Genomic DNA, 22242 nt, shown 5'->3' with positions numbered 1-22242 from the left:
TATACCACATCAACTGGTTCTCCTTTGTCCACTTTACTGGAAACATCCTCAAAAAATTCCAGAAGATTTGTCAAGCATGATTTCCCTTTCACAAATCCATGCTGACTTGGACCTATCATGTCACCATTTTCCAGATGCACTGCTATGACATCCTTAATAATTGATTCCATCATTTTACCCACTACTGAGGTCAGGCTGACCGGTCTATAATTCCCTGTTTTCTCTCTCCCTCCTTTTTTAAAAAGTGGGGTTACATTGGCTACCCTCCACTCCATAGGAACTGATCCAGAGTCAATGGAATGTTGGAAAATGACTGTCAATGCATCCGCTATTTCCAAGGCCACCTCCTTAAGTACTCTAGGATGCAGGCCATCAGGCCCTGGGGATTTATCTGCCTTCAATCCCATCAATTTCCCCAACACAATTTCCCGACTAATAAAGATTTCCCTCAGTTCCTCTTCCTTACTAGACCCTCTGACCCCTTTTATATCCGGAAGGTTGTTTGTATCCTCCTTAGTGAATACCGAACCAAAGTACTTGTTCAATTGATCCGCCATTTCTTTGTTCCCCGTTATGACTTCCCCTGATTCTGACTGCAGGGGACCTACGTTTGTCTTCACCAACCTTTTTCTCTTTACATACCTATAGAAACTTTTGCAATCCGCCTTAATGTTCCCTGCAAGCTTCTTCTCGTACTCCATTTTCCCTGTCCTAATCAAACCCTTTGTCCTCCTCTGCTGAGTTCTAAATTTCTCCCAGTCCCCAGGTTCGCTGCTATTTCTGGCCAATTTGTATGCCACTTCCTTGGCTTTAATACTATCCCTGATTTCCCTAGATAGCCACGGTTGAGCCACCTTCCCCTTTTTATTTTTACGCCAGACAGGAATGTACAATTGTTGTACTTCATCCATGCGGTCTCTAAATGTCTGCCATTGCCCATCCACAGTCAACCCCCTAAGTATCATTCGCCAATCTATCCTAGCCAATTCACGCCTCATACCTTCAAAGTTACCCTTCTTTAAGTTCTGGACCATGGTCTCTGAAATTACTGTTGGCAGTTTTGTCTTTTGGATAAGAGTTAGATGCAAAAGATCTCTTCGCACATTTGAAGAGCAGGGAGTTCTCCTGTCATCCTGGCCAACAGTCCTCCCTTGGGCAACACCAAAATAGATTAACTGGTTATTCACTCATTTGCTGTTTGTGGGATCTTGCTCTGTGCAAGTTGATGCTGTATTTACCCATATAACAGCAGTGACTGCATTTCAACAATAATTAATTGGCTGTAATGTGCTTTGGGACAGCCAGATAACATGATTAATCCAAGTACATTCTTTCATATACTCTTGATTTAGAGTTGTCACACAGAATGCTATTTTTCATTCCTGCTGTATACTGGAGCCATTTAAGTTATTTAGTGAGAATTTCCCTTTGTATTATCGCTACTACTTAAGTGATACAATCTCTAGAGACCAGGGAACTATTCAGTTCATTCAAATTTACTGGTTTAATTCATTAACGTATTCCAAACAATTCATAGTCAAATAGCAATCAAAGCACAAAACATGCTTTGACATGATTTGCTGACAGGCAGAACAATTTCAGGCATTCCCTTACACAGATTATCCTTCCATTCAAAGTATTCACCAAACACATCATCACTTTTACATTTGTGGCATCTTCTTCATTCCTATTACATTCACAAAGCTTCTTCCTGCTCCTTCGATTATACTCCTAAATATATCTCCCTTATTTCCAACAGTGAAAGCATAAGTTCATATTGTACAATTTTGTAGATGATGGCAGCGCACCTACAAATATTATTACCCGATGAGTGTGATTTATGAACTTGATTCTACAGGCTTATCAGAGAACATTTGTTATAATGTCTGAGAGGTGTGTTACCTGTTTGGAGTCATCGTATACAGGTGTATCAGCAAAACAGTAATGGTGGAAGAGTCCCATCTTTTGATTGAGGAGGCAGTGCACCACGTGAGAGCGTGCATTCTGCCACTGAATAAGACGAATTAATCCTCGATTCAATGACACTCCCAGATCCAATGACCAGTTATAGGTATACAAGATTAGCTGGAAACAAAGTAAGAGCATATCAGCATGCAAAAACAGAGCACATGGTAAACAGAGGGGAGAATAATTTTTTAAAAAACAGTAGGGAAGAAACAATGAAACATTTTAATTGTAAATACTGGAAATATACAGCAGTACCATTAACATATATAAAGCATGATAAGGTTGAACATTTCTGGGCAAAGGTTTACACCTAAAATGTTAACCTGTCTTTTCACTTTATAGATGTTGATGGACTTATGGTGTCTTTGCAGCAATTCCTATTTCCATTATATAAACTGAAAATAGGTCAATATTAACATGAATTACAAAAGGTAATTCTTCTCGTTTTTAGGAAGTATACAGCCTGAAATTCCTGCAGCCAATAATTTTACTTAAAAAAATTGTTACAAGTACCAAACAAGAAATTCTGTTTTATACTCACTAACATTTTTGGTAAAATTACTCAACAAAAGGAATTACACCATCAGTCTTACTGTAATAGTAAGGGAACTTAATGATGCGCATCCAGGATGTACCTTCTTATCGATGATGTCAATTACGAGGAATCGTTGCCGGGGGACCATACCCCTCCCACTAATTCCTGGGCTTGAGGGATCGCCCGATTTCTCAGCAGTACTGAACTCCATAGCCTCAAACCTCTGAAACCCCTTGTGAGCTTTATGTTTTTTTGGAGAGAGAGAGAAAAGGAACAGGATTAGGACACAATACTGTGGGAAAGTCACCTTTTTCTTTTAAACTGGATTTTCTAGTAATTAGCAAAAAGAACAATTCATCTCAGAACTAACATCTTCATACCCTTTAAATTAAGAAGGAAGCAGCTTAGATATCACAGCATATTGGAGTTCCAACATGTCATTTTAGATTAGTAAACCGTGGATTGCACTTTTGATTTCCCATAGGGTTAGTTACCTATTTCAGCTATATCAGCATGGAAGAACACCAGGGTGAAAGACATGTATAAATTCATTGCAAGGGATACTTAAAAAAAAATCAGAGAGAAACCCCAGTCTAGTTCCAGGAAGTCAGTCATCAGACAGCATAGAGAGAGCCAAAGGAACAGGTCACCTGCCTAACATCTTGCCTTGGAACAGTATGCAATATAGGCAGGCCAGTGATAAAAGTGAGGAAAGAAAAAAAAACCTTAAATAAGTAGTAAACAAACTTCACTGATTTGGGGAAATCAGGTGGTGAGCCACTTGCCACAGAAAATCCAGCTTCTCACCTGCTCTGGTAGCCATGGCATTTCTTTAGCTGTTCCAGTTGAGTTTCTGGTTGGTAGTGACCACCAGGATGGCAGCAGGCTCAAGTTGGTAATACCACTGAATGTCAATGGGAGGTGGTTAGACTCTCTCTTGTTGGGGATGGTTATTACCTGGCACTTGTGTGGTGCGCAAATGTTGGTTACCATGTATTAGCCCAAGTCTTGCTGCATGAACTGCTTCATTATCTGAGGAATTGCGATAGAGCTGAATAATGTGCAATGATCAACAAACAGCCCTAATTCTGAACTTATGATTAAGCAAAGGTCATTAATGCTGCAGCTAATGGTAACTGGGCTCTAAGATGCTGCCCTGAGGAACTCCTGCAGCAGTGTGCTGCGGCTGAGATTATTGGCCTCCAACAACCATCTTCCTTTGTGCCAGGTTTGACTCCAGCCAATGAGGAGTGTTCCCCCTAATCCCCATTGACTTCAGTTTTATTAAGGCTCATTGGTGCGACACTTGATTGAATGCTGCCTTGATGTCATTGAAAGTCACTTGCACCTGGAATTCAGCTTGTGTCCATGTTTGGACCAAGGCTGTAATGAGGTCTAGAGCCGAGTGGTCCTGACAGAACCCAAACTGAGCATCAGTAAGCAGGTTATTGGTGAGTAAATGCTGCTTCATAGCATGGTTGACAACTCCTTCCATCACTTTGTTGATTTATTTTTTATTCGTTAATGAGATGTGGGTGTCGCTAGTAAGGTCAGCATTTATTGCCCACCCCTAATTACGCTTGAAAAGGTGGTGGTGAGCCACCTACTTGAAGCGCTGCAGTCCGTGTTGTAAAGGTACTCCCACAGTGCTGTTACGCAGGGAGTTCCAGGATTTTAACCCAGTGACGATGAAGGAGCGGCGCTATATTTCCAAGTCAGGATGGGGTGTAACTTGGAGGGGAACTTGCAGGTGGTGGTGTTCCCATGCACTTGCTGCCCTTGTCCTTCTAGGTGGTAGTGGTCACGGTTTGGGAGGTGCTGCCGAAGAAGCCTTAGCGAGTTGCTGCAGTGCACTGAATAGACAGGGTCTTTACTCGGAGTTCAGAAGGGTGAGAGGTGATCTTATAGAAACATTTAAAATCATGAAAGGGATAGACAAGATAGAGGCAGAGAGGTTGTTTCCACTGGTCGGGGAGACTAGAACTAGGGGGCACAGCCTCAAAATACGGGGGAGCCAATTTAAAACCGAGTTGAGAAGGAATTTCTTCTCCCAGAGGGTTGTGAATCTGTGGAATTCTCTGCCCAAGGAAGCAGTTGAGGCTAGCTCATTGAATGTATTCAAGTCACAGATAGATAGATTTTTAACCAATAAGGGAATTAAGGGTTACGGGGAGCGGGCGGGTAAGTGGAGCCGAGTCCACGGCCAGATTAGCCATAATCTTGTTGAATGGCGGAGCAGGCTGGAGGGGCTTGATGGCCTACTCCTGTTCCTAATTCTTATGTTCTTATGTTCTTATCCTGTAGATGTACACTGGTTGTGGAGGGAGTGAATGTTTAAGGTGGTGGATGGAGTGCCAATCAAGCGGGCTGCTGTGTCTTGGATGGTGACGAGCTTCTTGAGTGTTGTTGGGGCTGCACTCATTCAGGCAAGTGAAGAGTATTCCATCACACTCCTGACTTGTGCCTTGTAGTTGGTGGAAAGGCATTGGGGAGTCAGGAGGTGAGACACTCGACGCAGAATACCCAGCCTCTGACCTGCTCTTGTTGCCACAGCATTTATGAGGCTGGTCCAATTAAGCTTCTGGTCAATGATGACCCCCAGGATGTTGATGGTGGGGGATTTGGCAATGGTAATACAATTGAATGTCATGGGGCGGTGGTTAAACTCTCGCTTGTTGGAGATAGTCTTTGCCTGGCATTCGCGAGGCACGAATGCTACTTGCCACTTATCAGCCCAAGCCTGAATATCGTCCAGGTCATGCTGCATGTGGGCGTAGACTGCTGAGGAGTTGCGAATGTCACTGAACACAGCAGTCATCAGCAAACATCCCCACTTCTGGCCTTATGATAGAGAGAAGGTCATTGATGAAGCAGCTAAAGATGGTTGAGCCTAGAACACTGCCCTGAGGAACTCCTGCAGCGATGTCCTGAGGCTGTAATGATTGACCTCCAACCATCATAGCCACCTTCCTTTGTGCTGGGTGTGACTCCATCCAATGACGTTTCTCCTTGATTCAAATTGACTTCAAATTTACTTGGGATCCTTGATGTCACACTCGTTCAAATGCTGTCTTGGCAGTCACTCTCGCATCGCCTCTGGAATTCAGCTCTTTTGTCCATGTTTAACATAAGAACATAAGAAATAGGAGCAGGAGTAGGCCTTACGGCCCCTTGAGCCTGCTCCGCCATTTAATACGATCATGGTTGATCCAATCATGGACTCAGGTCCATTTCCCTGCCTGCTCCCCATAACCCCTTATTCCCTTATCGGTCAAGAAACTGTCTATTTCTGTCTTAAATGTATTCAATATCCCAGCTGCCACAGCTCTCTGAGGCAGCGAATTCCATAGATTTACAATCCTCAGAGAAGAAATTCCTCTTCATCTCAGTTTTAAATGGGCGGCTCCTTATTCTAAGATCATGCCCTCTAGATCTAGTCTTCCCTATCAGTGGAAACATTCTCTCTGCATTCACCTTGTCAAGCCCCCTCATAATCTTATACATTTCGATAAGATCACCTCTCAATCTTCTGAATTCCAATGAGTAGAGGCCCAACCTACTCAACCTTTCCTCATAATTCAACCCCCTCATCTCCGGAATCAACCTTCTCTGAACTGCCTCCAAAGCAAGTATATCCTTTCGTAAATATGGAAACCAAAACTGCACGCAGTATTCCAGGTGTGGCCTCACCAATACCCTGTATAACTGTAGAAAGACTTCCCTGCTTTTATACTCCATCCCCTTTGCCAAGATTCCATTGGTCTTCCTGATCACTTGCTGTACCTGCATACTAACCTTTTGTGTTTCATGCTTAAGTACCCCCAGGCCCCGCTGTACTGCAGCACTTTGCAATCTTTCTCCATTTAAATAATAACTTGCTCTTTGATTTTTTTCGGCCAAAGTGCATGACCTCACACTTTCCAACATTATACTCCATCTGCCAAATTTTTGCCCACTCACTTAGCCTGTCTATGTCCTTTTGAAGATGTTTTTGTGTGCTCCTCACACATTGCTTTTCCTCCCATCTTTGTATCGTCCCTCACACATTGCTTTTCCTCCCATCTTTGTATCGTCAGCAAACTTGGCTACGTTATACTCGGTCCCCTCTTCCAAGTCATTAATATAGATTGTAAATAGTTGGGGTCCCAGCACTGATCCCTGTGGCACCCCACTAGTTACTGATTGCCAACCAGAGAATGAACCATTTATCCCAACTCTGTTTTCTGTTCGTTAACCAATCCTCTATCTATGCTAATATATTACCCACAACCCCATGAACTTTTATCTTGTGAAGTAACCTTTTATGTGGCACCTTGTCAAATGCCTTCTCGAAGTCCAAATACACCACATTCACTGGTTCCCCTTTATCCACCCTATTCGTTACATCCTCAAAGAATTCCAGCAAATTTGTCTAACATAACTTCTCCTTCATAAATCCATGCTGACTCTGCCTGACCTAATTATGTTTTTCCAAATGTCCTGCTACTGCTTCTTTAAAAATGGACCAAGACTGTAATGAGGTCTGGAGCCCAGTGGTCCTGGTAAAACCCAAACTGGGCAACAGTGAGCAGGTTATTGGTGAGTAAGTGCTGCTTGATAGCACTGTTTATGACACCTTCCATCACTTTAGTGATGATTGAGTAGACTGAAGGGGTGGTAATTGGACAGATTTGATTTGTCCTGCTTTTTGTGGACCGGACATATCTGTGCAGATTTCCACATTGTCGGGCAGTGTTGTAGCTGTACTGGAACAGCTTGGCTAGAGGTGCAGCAAGTTCTGCAACACAAGTCTTCAGCATGACAGCCAGGATGTTGGCCGAGCCCATAGCCTTTGCTGTCTCCAATGCGCTCAGCCGTTTCTTGATATCACATGGAGTGAAACAAATTGGCTGACGAGTGGCTTCTGTGATGGTGGGGACCTCAGGAGGAGGCCGATATGGAACACGCCCTCTGCACTTCTGGCTGAAGATCGTTGCAAACGCTTCAACCTGTTTTTTTGCACTCACGTGCTAGGCTCTGCCATTATTGAGGATGGGGAATATTCATGGAGCCTGCTCCTCCCATTATTTAATGGTCCAGCACCATTCATTACTGGATCTGGCAGGACCACAAATCTTTGATCTGATCCGTTGATTGTGGGATCGCTTAGCCCTATCTATAGAATGCATGTACTCTTGTGTTGCAGCATCCCTGGGTTAGCACTCCATTTTTTAGGTACACCTGGTGCTGCTCCTGGCATGCTCTTCTACACTCCTTATTCAACCAGGGTTGGTCCCCTGGCTTGATGGTAATGGTATAATGAGGATTATGCTGGCCCATGAGGTTACAGATTGTGGTGGAATACAATTCTGCTGCTGCTGATGGCCCACAGCACCTCATGTTTGCCCAGTTTTGAGCTGCTAGATCTGTTCTGAATCTATCCCATTTAGCACGGTGGTAGTGTCACAAAACACGATGGATCGTGTCCTCAGTGTGAAGACAGGACTTCATCTCCACAATGACTGTGCGGTGGTCACTGCTACCAATGCTGCAGCAGGTAGATTGGTGAGGCTTTTTCATCATGTTGGCTCTCGCCACTTGCAGTAGGCCCAATCTAGCAGTTATGTCCTTCTGGTCTCGGCCAGCTCGGTCAGTAGTGGTGCTACCGAGCCACTCTCTGTGATGGAAATTGAAGTCCCCCACCCAGAGTACATTCTGTGCCCTTGCTATCCTCAGTGCTTCTTCCAAGTAATGTTCAACATGGAGGAGTACTGATTCATCAGCTGAGTGTGGGTGATCAGCAGGAGGTTTCCTTGCCCATGCTTGACCTGAAGCCATGAGACTTCATGGGGTCCGGAGTCAATGTTGAGGACTCCCAGGACCACTCCCATCCGACTGTATACCACTGTGCCACCACCTCTGGTGGGTCTGTTCTGCCGGTGGGACAGGACATTCCCAGGGATGGTGATTGAGGAGTCTAGGACATTGGCTGAAAGGTCTGATTCTGTGAGTATGACGATGTCAGATTGTTGCTTGACTAATCTGTGGGACAGCACTCCCAATTTTAGCACAAGGCCTCAGATGTTCGTGAGGAGGACTTTGCAGGGTCAACTCGACTGGGTGTGCCCTTGTCATTTCCGTAGCTGGTGCCAAGGTCGATCCCGGGTGGTCTGTCCATTTTTTTTCTTATTAGCATTTCTCATAGTCCTTTTTTTTTTACAACTGAGTGGGTTGCTAGGCCATTTCAGAGGGCAGTTAAGAGTCAACCACATTGCTGTGGGTCTGGAGTCACATATAGGCCAGACCAAGTAAGGGCGGCAGATTTCCTTCCCTAAAGGACATTAGTGAACCAGATGAGTTTTTACCACAATCCAATAATTTCATGGTTACCATTACTGATATTAGCTTTTTATTCCAGATTTATTTAATTAACTGAATTTAAATTTCCCAGTTTCCGTATTGAGATTTAAACTCACATCTCTAGATCATTAATCCAGGCCTCTGGATTATTAGTCCAGTAACATAACCACTATGCTACCATTCCCATTAAATGATCATCGGAAGTGAGCTGATAGGGAGAGTTAGGTTTATTCTACTTATTGCTGACAGGACATAGCTGGGTAATTTTTCATATTGTCGGGTAGATGCCAGTGCTATAGCTGTATTGGAACAGGTTAGCTAGGTACGTGGCTAGTTCTGGAGCACAATTCTTTAGCACTATAGCCGGGATGTTGTTGGGGCCCATAGCTTTCCACATTACACTTTTGGTTCCAGATTTTACTGAATCTCATCAGCAAAGCAAGATTTTTGGGTAGCAGAGAAGGGATGTAGAACAATTCTAGCCTTAATATAGTTGTTGTTGACTAATAAAACTGCAGCTTTTCAGTGTTGCACTTCCATGGTGCAAAAAATAACATCAACAGGAAACAACGGAGCAAGCATAACAATTGTAACCCACACAGTCCTGTGTTGCAGTATCACTACATCCCGATGCTTGGTGAATCAAATACACTTGTGGTGATTTCCGTTGCAGTCCTGTCTGCATGTGGTCATTTTCAATTGGGAAAATGGGCAAGACTGCTCAGATGTTATTGTACATCTTGCAATTTCAGTGGCATGCCTACTAGTACACTAGTATGGCATTCCTATTTGTTATATGCCCATATTTGTGGCCTCAGTGAGAGTCAAAATTATTATAACTGGTGCTCTAAAATTTGAACAGCGCAAAATTCTGATATTCTTTAACAAGCTTAACCCACCACCATAATCACCATAAAAACCATCTGGTGAGACTTACGTTTGACACTATTAATCAAAGTGCTGCTCTCATCACCATCACAGTCAACTGTAGGCACATAAAATATGAACAGGCACAGCATAGCAGAGCATGATATAGAAAGTGAATAGTCACTGCACTCAAGCACTTGGTACTCACTCGGACAGAGAGAGGTTTCAATACTAAACAAGAGACTTCACTCAGTAATAGGACATGTACATTCAATCAACTTACTTACAAGACCTTATCTTCTGTAATTTATTACCCCTATTGTGTTACAATCCAAATCAAACTGATTGATTGCTTCAATTAAAGAGCTTTTTATGATTACCACACTTCAAAATGGTCCAGGATATATCTATTATTAAACTTTATTTTGGAATGAGACTCTGTGAGACAGGCTGGGATAAGATAATTTCTCACAGTGTGCTCAAAGTCATTCACTGGAATGTAATTTATTATGCGCAAGAAAAATTCTGACTTCTCTGCAAGAAAAGCTAACATTATTATTCAATTTAAATTTCCAGGAATCCCAACTATGTATTTTAGAAATTTCAAATGGGATATAAATGATTTTCTTTCCCTTTGTTCTCTTCCACATGTCATAATTAGCAACCACTAGAAGGCGAAGAGACCTTCATCTCTGCACTTTTGAATTAAAACCGATGTTCCAGCAATGAAAGCAAAATCCAACACACTGCACTGCTGAGTTCCCCTATCATTAAGCAAAATCGTCATTCCTCTCTGGGGACTGAAACCTAGGTTGCAATTGTACAAAGGCCATGCCTAATATGCAATAGTTTTCCTCTTAAAAAATTGATAGCCGTTAGCTAGGATTCCAATTTTACTGTCATCATTGGCGGCAACCTCTCCTGCATGGCATCTAGTTCATCTCTTCCACATGCATTAAAATATGAAAGTCCAAGTCTTACAGTTTACCTCACTGAGTGTATGCAGTGATCACCTCCACTTAACATCTGGGCGCTACTAAATTTTGTCTGCCAAACCAATCAGTGCAAAGATCAAGTTAGATTTGTACTTTGTAGGCAGCTAGCTAACTGGATTTGCAGGGGCAGACCCAAATAAAACCATTACTATTTACAACACATTCATACCTTGTTCAGTACTGTAACGCCACTGGTGAAAATTGCGTCCAATCAGAATGAACTGTCTAGCAGAACCAGGACGAATACTGGAGTGCTGACTGAGAGAATATGGCAGGAAAGTGGAACCATGTGGAGAACTACAACATCAAGAAAGTAGAAAATAGGGTTAAGTTTTGCTTCAGAAAATGCATTTTCTCTGAAGATAAGAATGAACAATCTTGTGGCTCCTACAGTCTCTTGGAACAATGATAACAACTTATAAACTATAGGAGTGACCAAAACCTTTGTCAAAGCAGTGGGTTTTAAGGAGGGTCTTAATGGAGGAAAATTCCAGAGTGTGAGCCCCAGGGAGTTGAAGGCACAGCCACCAACATTGGGGGGTGAGAGTTTCTGACTCAAGCTACGCTCTCATCCCCATGAAGCTGGAAATTAACTTGAAGCTACAATGACCACACTATACTGCTCCACATGAAAACGACAAAACGTAGGCAGTATTACCCCAATCCAAGCAAAGCATAATTCCTTGTAGAATGCTACTGACCAGTGGGATTTTATGGAATAATTTTTGAAACGCATATTTGACGAGAACAAGTTTGCCACAAAACACTAGAATGAGTCATTTAGTCATTAATGGATGGAAAAGTCACAAATATATAACACGTTTGTCACAGAATGTACACTCATGGCTGCAGAATTAGAAAAGCATATTCATCAGACAAGTCTGTGGCATCTCAGCTGTATACATCAGTTTTGAATTCAGTGATGGTGGGCATAATTTCATCTTTATAGATAACTGTAGGTTGCATGCTGCTTGTGTGGGAGGGGGAGAGAGACACAGACAGAGAGGGACACATTTGCATTAGATCTCTTAGATGTGCTTTCTTATGTGCAAGAAACATCGAGTGACAGACCAACAGGAAGCGAAGCCTAGAGCATGAGCAATACAAAGCACGCAGAGAAAACCTTTATGCCTCTAAAGGACTAAAGAATTAAAGTCTTTTGGCTGCTCTATCTGTTCTAAGGCATAAAAGGTTCAGGACTATTTCCGTATTGTTCTGACTTGAACTCATACAACACATATGCAAGCATAGAGTCCCAAAACATAATACTACATTCCTACAGCCCACATCACAAATGCACTGAAACTTACCTAATTTTCTCAAAGATTTTGACAGTTGTGTCAGTGGCAAGGCTGCTGATCAAATTCACAATCTCAGTGAGAATGGAGCTGAGTAGAAATCGGGAGCCAATATCAACAGAGCACTGCTGTACCGAGGGACATCCTGCAAGAGAAAATGAGGCACATCGCAACTCAACACCAGGATTCAGTCATTTCAAAGCTATAGTGGTGCTGCAGCATATTGCAAGATGTAGATTCAAGCCTGCGACTCCCCAGCATGAAGCATTCCAAGACAGTTGCCATGTTAGTGTGTGGAAGTGCCAAATGAACATTAAATACTTTTTTTAAAAAAATTAGGAAGTTCAGGGCACTCTAGCACCCAGTTGAGCAGTTGGATCAAGAGCTCAGAGTGAGCAGATTACCGGCCTCCTTCTGGAATTTTGTGGGGGGGTTGGGGAGAGACACAACAAAAATACCCTGATATCGTGGACAGAGCTATGCTAAGCTACTAAATGGTACTGTATCCCATGTGTATAAGAAATCTTCGATCAGCTTTATCAAAATTTTACACGCTTAACAATTGTAGGTCACAATATTATTTGATTTTAAAGCACATCTACAAATAACTGTCAATTTAAAATGAAATCGAATCAGTAAACAAGCTTTCAAATTCCTTTTATTAGTGAGGTGTAATAATGTAGGATTTGTGTTTATCTGTAGAGCTGTCAACCAGCATGTATATTTTATTATCCATTTGGACTGCAGTTGGTTGTGCTGTCACCACTCCAGCAGCTCCCAAAAGTAAACTTCCTCTCTCCTACTTAAACTGTGAGAACGAGTAATTGAATGTACTCTTTTGACACATCATATGGTGCTTCTGCAGGTTAATCTTAGTGAGTGCGCAGGTACTATAGGTAAGGACTCCATTAAAGCCAACATCGGGAAGCTTTCTAAGCTTCCTCACCTCTTAATGCTCCATCACTCATAATACTTCATTACATGTTGGTAGACTGCATCATTCTATCATTACATGTCAGAAGGGGGTCACATTGCCTGTTAAGTTTCGCGTATACAGTACTTGTAACTTTAAAAAGCCTCTGCTTATGGAATGTTCACAGTCAAGCTCCAAGTTAACAACTTCCAGAAACTCAACAACATTTCACAACCGAATGAGCCGGCACACCTGACAACAATCAGTCTGCCTCGGTTGGGGATTCACTCCCAACAAGCATTATGTTTTTAAACCTTGATACAAATTAAACCCCCTCACTAGGTAACCAAGATGAAGTGCAATTTTTGATGTAGATTTGGACCACTGTTCAACAAGCTTTGAAAGTTTACTCGTGTCTGTTAATTGTGAATTATTTTAGAATTTTACTGAATTTCCTCTACTTTACATCTGCTTCACTCGCATTAAAGATTGACCAATTTCAACTCTTCTTGATTAAACAGCAGAACAATAGCTTAATGGTGTTTAGAGGACAGCTGGTGTTGGCAAAATGAAAACGCTCCAAAACAAGCCTTTAGGTTGCTGCTATTCAGTTCTCCAGACACTGTTGTACGCAAGAGTCAGTGGATTATTCCACAGCAAATGCTCATTCTGGCTAAAGTTGGATAATCAGCTCTGAAGAGAGACTAATGGAATCACTCTAGCCATAAACATCAGAGTTTATTGTAGTTTATTGCACCTGCAGCTTCGCATAGCTGGACTTGAAAAGATTTGTATTTTAATTGAAGTACTTTCAATTTAAATACAAGGAGAGATGAATGGATCCTAGCCAATTCAGGCCTACAATTTTACCAACGTGCTCTGTTACTGGACAAATGATGGACGACAGCAATTAAGCTGTACATCCAAGACCCAGTAAACATTTCTATTTATTAAGAGCCCATCTTTATATGTCCAAATGTATCATGGACCCAGAAGCATCACAGATAGAGAAATGCCATTAACTTTCATTTTCAGCACTTACACACAGGTCCCATGCCCCTCATCACAGTAATAAATAAATCAGAGAGGCAATTTAGCTATCTACAAAGAATGATGCAGTGGACCTTTAATCTTTGGAAGAAAGAAAAAACAAACTTGCATTTACGTAGTGCCTCATTACATCCTCAAGGCATCTCAAAGCGCTTCACAGCCAAATTGCTTCTGAAGTGTAGTCACTGTTTTATGTAGGAAACGCGACAGCCAATTTGCGCACAGCAAGCTCCCACAAACAGCTATGAAATAAATGGCCAGATGTTGGTTGAGGGATAGCCTGGAGAACTCCCCTGCTCTTCTTCGAAATATTGCCATGGGATCTTTTACATCCACCCGAGGGGGCAGACGGGGCATCAGTTTAATGTCTCATCCAAATGACAGCACCTCCGACAGTGCAGTGCTGCCTCAGTACTGCACGAAAAGCGCCAACCTAGATTTTGTGCTTAAGTTCAGCCTTGAACTCACAACCTTCTGACTCCGAGACGAGAGTGCTGCCACTGAGCCAAGGCTGACACTTAGCGTTTAATATTTTATTCCAGAGGTTGAAATACAAACAGTTCTGCAGTCGGCCCGACAATGGTGGCCGCTGGTTCGGCTGGGCCGCCAACAGGCAGCACGGCAACCCCTCTTGGTGCCGGGCCGCTGGAATGGGCGAAATCCTCCCTAGTGGTCACCATGGAGCCGGCGCATGGTTCGCAGCATCCCTCCCGCTCCCGCCTCCCTCCCGCCCCGAGAAAACCCGGATGACTTTTTTTTTAAGTTAAAGTGCCCAATTCCGGGGCTCTTGCGTCTACCTACCGCCGGGCGAAAGCAAAATCACTTAATTCGAATGAAGCACCCCAAATTGAGTGCGGGGAAATTTGTCATTAATTTATCAGAGTACATTGAAACGTAGAAAATAGGTGCAGAAGTAGGCCATTCGGCCCTTCGAGCTTGCACAACCATTCAATAAGATCATGGCTGATCATTCACCTCAGTATCATGTTTGAATATACAAAATAATTCCAGTATCTCACGTCCAAATACTGCGACTGTTCAGCTTTGTATGAAGACGACAGAATATGTACTCACCCAGTCTACCCATGAATGCCAACCATTGCTGACAGGTGACCTGGAAGAGTTGATGAAGAGAACCCAGGTCTCCTTCCTCCAGCTGGCCAGTCCGCTTCCTACAGAGTTAACAGGCAATGGCAATGATCTTCGTATTTGTTACAATGCATTTCACCTGCATATATCAAAGCTACTTGCACACATTGAAGTACTACAACAGTAAGACATTTCTAACCTGCCTATGGTAAATTAGGACAACAGATATCTGATTTTCACTATTAAATCCCCTCCCATAGAAATAAAGACATTATCTTGATAAAACCTACTAATCAGTTGCATGATAGGCATTGATTTAGAGAATAAAAGTGTGTGTGCACGAGAGCGAACATCAGAGAGATTGATCGTCGGCACTGTATCTCAACATACTTAGATATGTTTATAAACAATGATCGTATCACCCATCACAGAAAGGTTCAGTGAAGCACAGGGTATTGATTAGTAATCCCCTTCCTGCGACAGAAAGACTGTTGGAAACCTCGTGCACATTCATCATCATAGGCAGTCCCTCAAAATCGAGGAAGACTTGCTTCCACTCGAAAAGTGAGTTCTCAGGTGGCTATACAATTCAGTGCGGGAATTACAGTCTCTGTCACAGGTGGGGCAGTCAGTGATTGAAGGAAAGGGTGGGTGGGGAACCTGGTTTGCCGCACGCTCCTTCCGCTGTCCATGCTTGCTTTCTGCATGCTCTCGACAACGAGACTCGAGATGCTCAGCGCCCTCCCGGATCACTGAGGGCGGTAAGAGAAGGGATAACCAGCCGTGGATAACCAAGGAAATAAAGGAGAGTATCAAATTAAAAACCAATGCGTTTAAGGTGGTCAAGGTTAGTGGGAAACTAGAAGAGTGGGAAAATTTTAAACGACAGCAAAGAATGACTCAGAAAGCAATAAAGAAAGGAAAGGAAAGATAGATTATGAAAGTAAACTTGCGCAAAACATAAAAACAGATAGTAAAAGCTTTTACCGATATATAAAACGGAGAAGAGTGACTAAAGTAAATGTTGGTCCTTTAGAAGATAAGAAGGGGGATTTAATAATGGGAAATGTGGAAATGACTGCGACCTTAAACAATTATTTTGCTTCGGTCTTCACAGTGGAAGACACAAAAACCATGCCAAAAATTGCTGGTCACGGGAATGTGGGAAGGGAGGACCTTGAGACAATCACTATCATTAGGGAGGTAGTGCTGGACAGGCTAATGGGACTCAAGGAAGATACGTCACCTGGTCCTGATGAAATGCATCCCAGGGTATTAAAAGAGATGGCGGAAGTTATAGCAGATGCATTCGTTATAATCTACCAAAATTCTCTGGACTCTGGGGAGGTACCAGCGGATTGGAAAGCAGCTAATGTAACGCCTCTGTTTAAAAAAGGGGGCAGACAAAAGGCAGGTAACTATAGGCTGGTTAGTTTAACATCTGTAGTGGGGAAAATGCTTGAAGCTATCATTAAGGAAGAAATAGCGGGACATCTAGATAGGAATAGTGCAATCAAGCAGACGCAACATGGATTCATGAAGGGGAAATCATGTTTAACTAATTTACTGGAATTCTTTGAGGATATAACGAGCATGGTGGATAGAGGTGTACCAATGGATGTGGTGTATTTAGATTTCCAAAAGGCATTCGATAAGGTGCCACACAAAAGGTTACTGCAGAAGATAAAGGTACGTGGAGTCAGAGGAAATGTATTAGCATGGATAGAGAATTGGCTGGTGAACAGAAAGCAGAGAGTCGGGATAAATGGGTCCTTTTCAGGTTGGAAATCGGTGGTTAGTGGTGTGCCACAGGGATCGGTGCTGGGACTACAACTGTTTACAATATACATAGATGACCTGGAAGAGGGGACAGAGTGTAGTGTAACAAAATTTGCAGATGACACAAAGATTAGTGGGATAGCGGGTTGTGTAGAGGATACAGAGAGGCTGCAAAGAGATTTAGATAGATTAAGCGAATGGGCTAGGGTTTGGCAGATGGAATACAATGTCGGAAAACGTGAGGTCATCCACCTTGGAGAAAAAAAAACAGTAAAAGGGAATATTATTTGAATGGGGAGAAATTACAACATGCTGCGGTGCAGAGGGACCTGGGGGTCCTTGTGCATGAATCCCAAAAAGTTAGTTTGCAGGTGCAGCAGGTAATCAGGAAGGCGTTGGAATGTTGGCCTTCATTGCGAGGGATGGAATACAAAAACAGGGAGGTCCTGTTGCAATTGTACAGGGTATTGGTGAGGCCGCATCTGGAGTACTGCGTGCAGTTTTGGTCACCTTACTTAAGGAAGGATATACTAGCTTTGGAGGGGGTACAGAGACGATTCACTAGGCTGATTCCGGAGTTGAGGAGGTTACCTTATGATGATAGATTGAGTAGACTGGGTCTTTACTCGTTGGAGTTCAGAAGAATGAGGCATGATCTTATAGAAACATTTAAAATAATGAAAGGGATAGGCAAGATAGAGGCAGAGAGATTGTTTCCACTGGTCGGGGAGACTAGAACTAGGGGGCACAGCCTCAAAATACGGGGGAGCCAATTTAAAACCGAGTTGAGAAGGAATTTCTTCTCCCAGAGGGTTGTAAATCTGTGGAATTCTCTGCCCAAGGAAGCAGTTGAGGCTAGCTCATTGAATATATTCAAATCACAAATAGATAGATTTTTAACCAATAAGGGAATTAAGGGTTATGGGGAGCGGGCGGGTAAGTGGAGCTGAGTCCACGGCCAGATCAGCCATGATCTTTTTGAATGGCGGAGCAGGCTCGAGGGGTTAGATGGCTTACTCCTGTTCCTAATTCTTATGTTCTTATGTTCTTATGCTCTTCCTCCACTTTGGGCAGTTTTGGGCCAGGGACTCTCAGGTGTTGGTGGAGATGTTACACTTTATCAAGGAGGCTTGGAGGGTGTCCTTGAAGCATTTCCTCTGCCCACCTTGGGAGTCTCGTGTCGGGCATGCAAGTGCTCTACTCGGAACTCCTACAGTGCACATAATGTACGAGTGCATCAACAACAGAATATACAGTTAAAGTAGCCAAATATACGGTCTTTCCAGCATATTCCTGTGAGAGACTAGCAGAAGGGCTGTATATGAGGCCAAGGCTTGGGTATGGTGGTTCCTGACCTTCTCTTGCAGTTTCCACAGGGTCTTTTAAGGGGTTGAGCTTCTGCCCATCCCAAACAAGGCCAGCCAAGAGAGCAAGGGACTCCCAAGTGGGAATTTCTGTATCGGCAAGTGTATTGGCTTGTCGATCGGCAGAAATGGGCCCACCGTAAGTTCTCTAAAAGCACTAAACAGAAAAGATTAAATTGCTGCTGATTCCTTATACTACCCAAAATAGCTGGCTCACCTAATACAGTTTAAACACCGCCCTTGTAATTGGTGAGTGTGGTACTGGCAAATGGTTAGCGCCATTTGCCTGATTATAGGCACTGGTAAACGTCCGGGATAAACGTGGATGGTGTAAGTGGTGGGGACTGTACCTTCTTGAAGCCACCTGCCTCTGCGTTTGCTCCAATTCCACTGTGGATGTTCGCTCGTGACTTGAGGACTGCTTCAAATGTTCCGTTTTGTGCCTGCGACGGATGCGACTGTCATCGGTCCTTTCCAGAACAATGTCGTCTGTGGTCTTGGGAGTGCCAGTGTCAGAGAAATCAGTCTTACTCTGAAACATACAAGGATTCCCAGTTATTTTACACCTCAAGGACAATGGTGCGCCTGACTCTGCAACACATAGCGACATTGCCGCCACGGTTGTGGTATGGTGTGTGCGTGCAATTCACCCCGTTACACAGCAAAATGTCATGCTTTGGGTGTAACATTGCAGGCCTCAATGTTTCTGCACTCACCAGCATATCCCAGAAACTACGTCGACCTGTCTTGCTTGTTGGAGTGGTAGATTCTGGGTTACATGTGGTAGGGACAATTTGCACGGATACAGGACTGCTTTTACTTCCAGTTGTGCTGACAGAAAGGATAGTCGATTCCTTAATCTCTGACCCAGACCTGCTGAGTCGACCTGACCAGTCACAAAAAAAGGAAAGAATTAAATGTTAAGAAATGCTTGTAATGGAAAAGGCTTCTAAAAATACATTTGTAGCACACAGGGAGTCGGGGAAAACCTGGCACGTATGAAAGATTCTATAGGGACACTGTATCAATTGATCAACAACAGCACTTGCATTCATATAGCACCTCTAACATAGAAAAATGTCAAAATGCGCTTAGGCAGAAGTTTAATCCGACAAAAATGGATGCCGAGATGAAGAAAATATTTGGAGGCTTGACCAAAAGTTTAGTCAAAGAGGGTCTTAAAGGAGGAGAGAGAAGTGAAGGCAGAGGAGTTTAGGGAGGGTATTCTAGAACGGGGGAATAGGCGGATGAAGGCACTGCCGCCAGTGCTGAGCTAAAGGAGGGGCAGGGATGTACAAGGCCAGAATCGGAAGATCAGAGTTCTGGGGAGTTATAGAGCTTCAGGAGGTTAACGAGTTAGCGAGGGGCAAGACCATGAAGAGATTTTAAACACAAGAATGAGAATTTTAAATTGGAAGCATTTAAGGATCAGGAGTCACTGTCGGTCAGCAAGGACAGGAGTGACGGGTGAGCGGGACTTGGTGTGGGACAGGATATGGGCAGCAGAGTTTTGGATGCCTATCCCACTTGAAACTGCAACCCAACCTTACAGTGAGCACCTTTCTCGTATCAATAAGCATTCTCACAGCTCTGCAAAAATGACCTGGAATATCTGGCTTTTGTTTATAACAACATTTTCCCTCTATATTGTACGACTCTGATTTGTGAATTTTAAACTCTTACCATTGTTGATGTCACTTTCTGGTGTGGCCATGACTGGACAGTAGGACTCCACACACAGTGGGCACTGGAGCATTCGAAATTCCATAACAACATCACAAAGAGCATGACGGAGACCATTCTGAAGTTTGTCAGTAAGTTGCAGTAGACTAATGTTTCCCTGTTCCCAAATATCAAAGCGCACAAGGGTGTTTGGGTCTAAGGAGATAACACAGTGATTAGACTCAGTGATTAAGAGGTTCAGCTGTACAATCAATCGATCGAGGGATGGTCAGTTATGTCCACATTCTGAGGTGTGTGTTGGTAAGCTGGGGCTTGTTGGTAACATCCAAATGCTCAATGTAGGCCAATTAAATCACACTGATGCTCAGATACGAGACCAGGGATGATATTTTCAAAGTGCTAACTGTCCTTGTAAGTTGATAAATGAAGAGGAGGTCCTACTGAGATGGAAACAAGCCAAGGCAGCACCTCATTTTTTCAGTTAGCTATGGACCCAGTCATCATCATCAAAGGCAGTCCCTCCCAGTAGCCTTACATTAATGACAAGTAAAATAATGGAATGAACATTAGGAACAAGTAATTAGAAAATGGTCGCCAATATGATTTCAGAATGAGGAGATGCTGCCTGACCAACCTGCTTAACCTTTGAGGAAGTGACCTTCCAGTGGACATTGGAAAACCTCACCGTCCAGCAAATCTTTGACAAAATTTGATAGAATTCTCCATGATGGGTTGCTAAACAAGCTGAAGGTAGTATCTGCCTTGGATAAATCTTGCAGGTGCTAAGGAAATGGTGCATGGTAGGATGCAGCAGGCACTACTTAGAGGCAATGTTCACACTAATTTTTTCTTTTGGGTGCACGGCCCCTTTAAGGGGCTGCGCGGTCCATTCACAGTTTCACGCATGGCGCAAAACTTAACATTAGTAACGCCGGTCCCAGACTGCACAGGATCAGCAAAGAGGGAACGTTGGTTAGAGGAATGCCACTTGGGGAGATGTACAAAGTGGATGTATTACATTGAAACTATTTCTAAACAACATTAAAATTACGAAGGGATGGGTCAGACCAAATGGAAACAGACTGTTTGCAGTGACTGAGGAGTCTAGAAAAAAGGGACAGAAATGTAAGAACTTTGAGAGAGCAGGAGAAGATACTTTTACACAGAGAATTGTGCGCCTGTGGAATGCACTACAGGTGCAGCGTTGAGCATCCGGAGTTCCGGAATCCAGAGCGATCGGTGGCAGGGTCGTCCGGAATCCGTAAAATGTTGCAGAACCCTGCCGACCTCGGGCCCCACTGCCCTTACCTCCTCGGTGGGGCCCGATGCTAACAGCTCCTCGGCGGGGGCCTGCCCGACGACGACCTTCTTGGTGGACCCCCGCCCGACATCATCCTCGGCGGGAATCTCCCTTCCCAGTACCCCCCCCCCACCCCTTTCTGACGTTCCGAAATCCGGAAATACCCGAACCTGGGCTCGTGTTTTTCCGGATGTGTGACATCAAAAAGCAAATCATAAGTCCAGAAAAGCCCGGAATCCGGAACGGCCTCGGTCCCGAATTTTAGGTGCTGCACCTGTACTAGTGTTAGGGAATGAAGCAGCGACCATGTCAACATTTAAGAAGAGTTTAGATAGATGGTAGAAGGAAAGGGGAATAAAAGGGATATGGGAACAGAGTGGACACACTGGATTAGGACTACTGCTAACATGGTGATTAAAGAACATGGTCTGCTTCTGTCTTGTAATGTCTATGTAATGCTATGTAACCTGAATTGAGAAGGGCAGTGTAAGTTTGTCAAAATCACTGATTGCACTAAACTAGGTGAGTCGTCAAATAATTAAAGAAGAGCCTCGTCAAAATTCTTAAATGGGAAGATGAAACTCAATACAGAGAAGTGTTACACATTGGTAGAAGCAAACTTACTCCATGAGTCGTGCCAAAAATGGCTGAGGGAGAGGTTGAAATAGATCCAAGAGTGATGTACACTGTACAGCAGCAATCCAGGACAAATTAGTCCACTTGATCAGTACCCCGTCCACCACCTCCAGTGCACCGTGACGGCAGTGAATAACATCTACATGATGCACTGCAGCGATTCACCAAGGCTTCTTCGACAGCACCTCCCAAACCCGTGACCTCTACCGCCTAGAAGGACAATGGCAGTCGGCATATGGGAACATCACCACCTCCACGTTCCCCTCCAAGTTGCACATCATCCTGACTTCGGCATATATCGCCGTTCCTTCTTCGTCGCCAGGTCAAAATCCTGGAACTCCCTCCCTACCAGCACTGTGGGAGTACCTTCACCTTACAGACTGCTGCAGTTCAAGAAGGCAGCTCACCACCACCTTCTCTAGGGCA

At 43.6% G+C, this 22242-nt stretch overlaps 1 protein-coding gene across 1 annotated transcript in view; it reads right to left on the bottom strand.

The window, feature by feature from the left end:
- Positions 1-22242, bottom strand: part of szt2 (SZT2 subunit of KICSTOR complex) — a 259721-nt gene that overhangs the window by 81865 nt on the left and 155614 nt on the right. Inside the window, exons 52-59 of the mRNA XM_070886683.1 lie at positions 19881-20075; positions 18914-19083; positions 18548-18729; positions 15040-15137; positions 12015-12147; positions 10874-11001; positions 2604-2743; positions 1903-2085 (exon numbers count right to left, since the gene is read on the bottom strand). Coding sequence (XP_070742784.1) covers positions 1903-2085; positions 2604-2743; positions 10874-11001; positions 12015-12147; positions 15040-15137; positions 18548-18729; positions 18914-19083; positions 19881-20075 — 1229 coding nt within the window. The remainder of the gene's footprint in view (positions 1-1902; positions 2086-2603; positions 2744-10873; positions 11002-12014; positions 12148-15039; positions 15138-18547; positions 18730-18913; positions 19084-19880; positions 20076-22242) is intronic.

Source organism: Pristiophorus japonicus, chromosome 8 (genome assembly GCF_044704955.1).
Source record: "Pristiophorus japonicus isolate sPriJap1 chromosome 8, sPriJap1.hap1, whole genome shotgun sequence".
In the NCBI taxonomy this organism is placed as follows: Eukaryota; Metazoa; Chordata; class Chondrichthyes; family Pristiophoridae; genus Pristiophorus; species Pristiophorus japonicus.
Note: the sequence above shows the minus strand (reverse complement) of the source record. Positions and strands in the feature narration are given on the sequence as shown.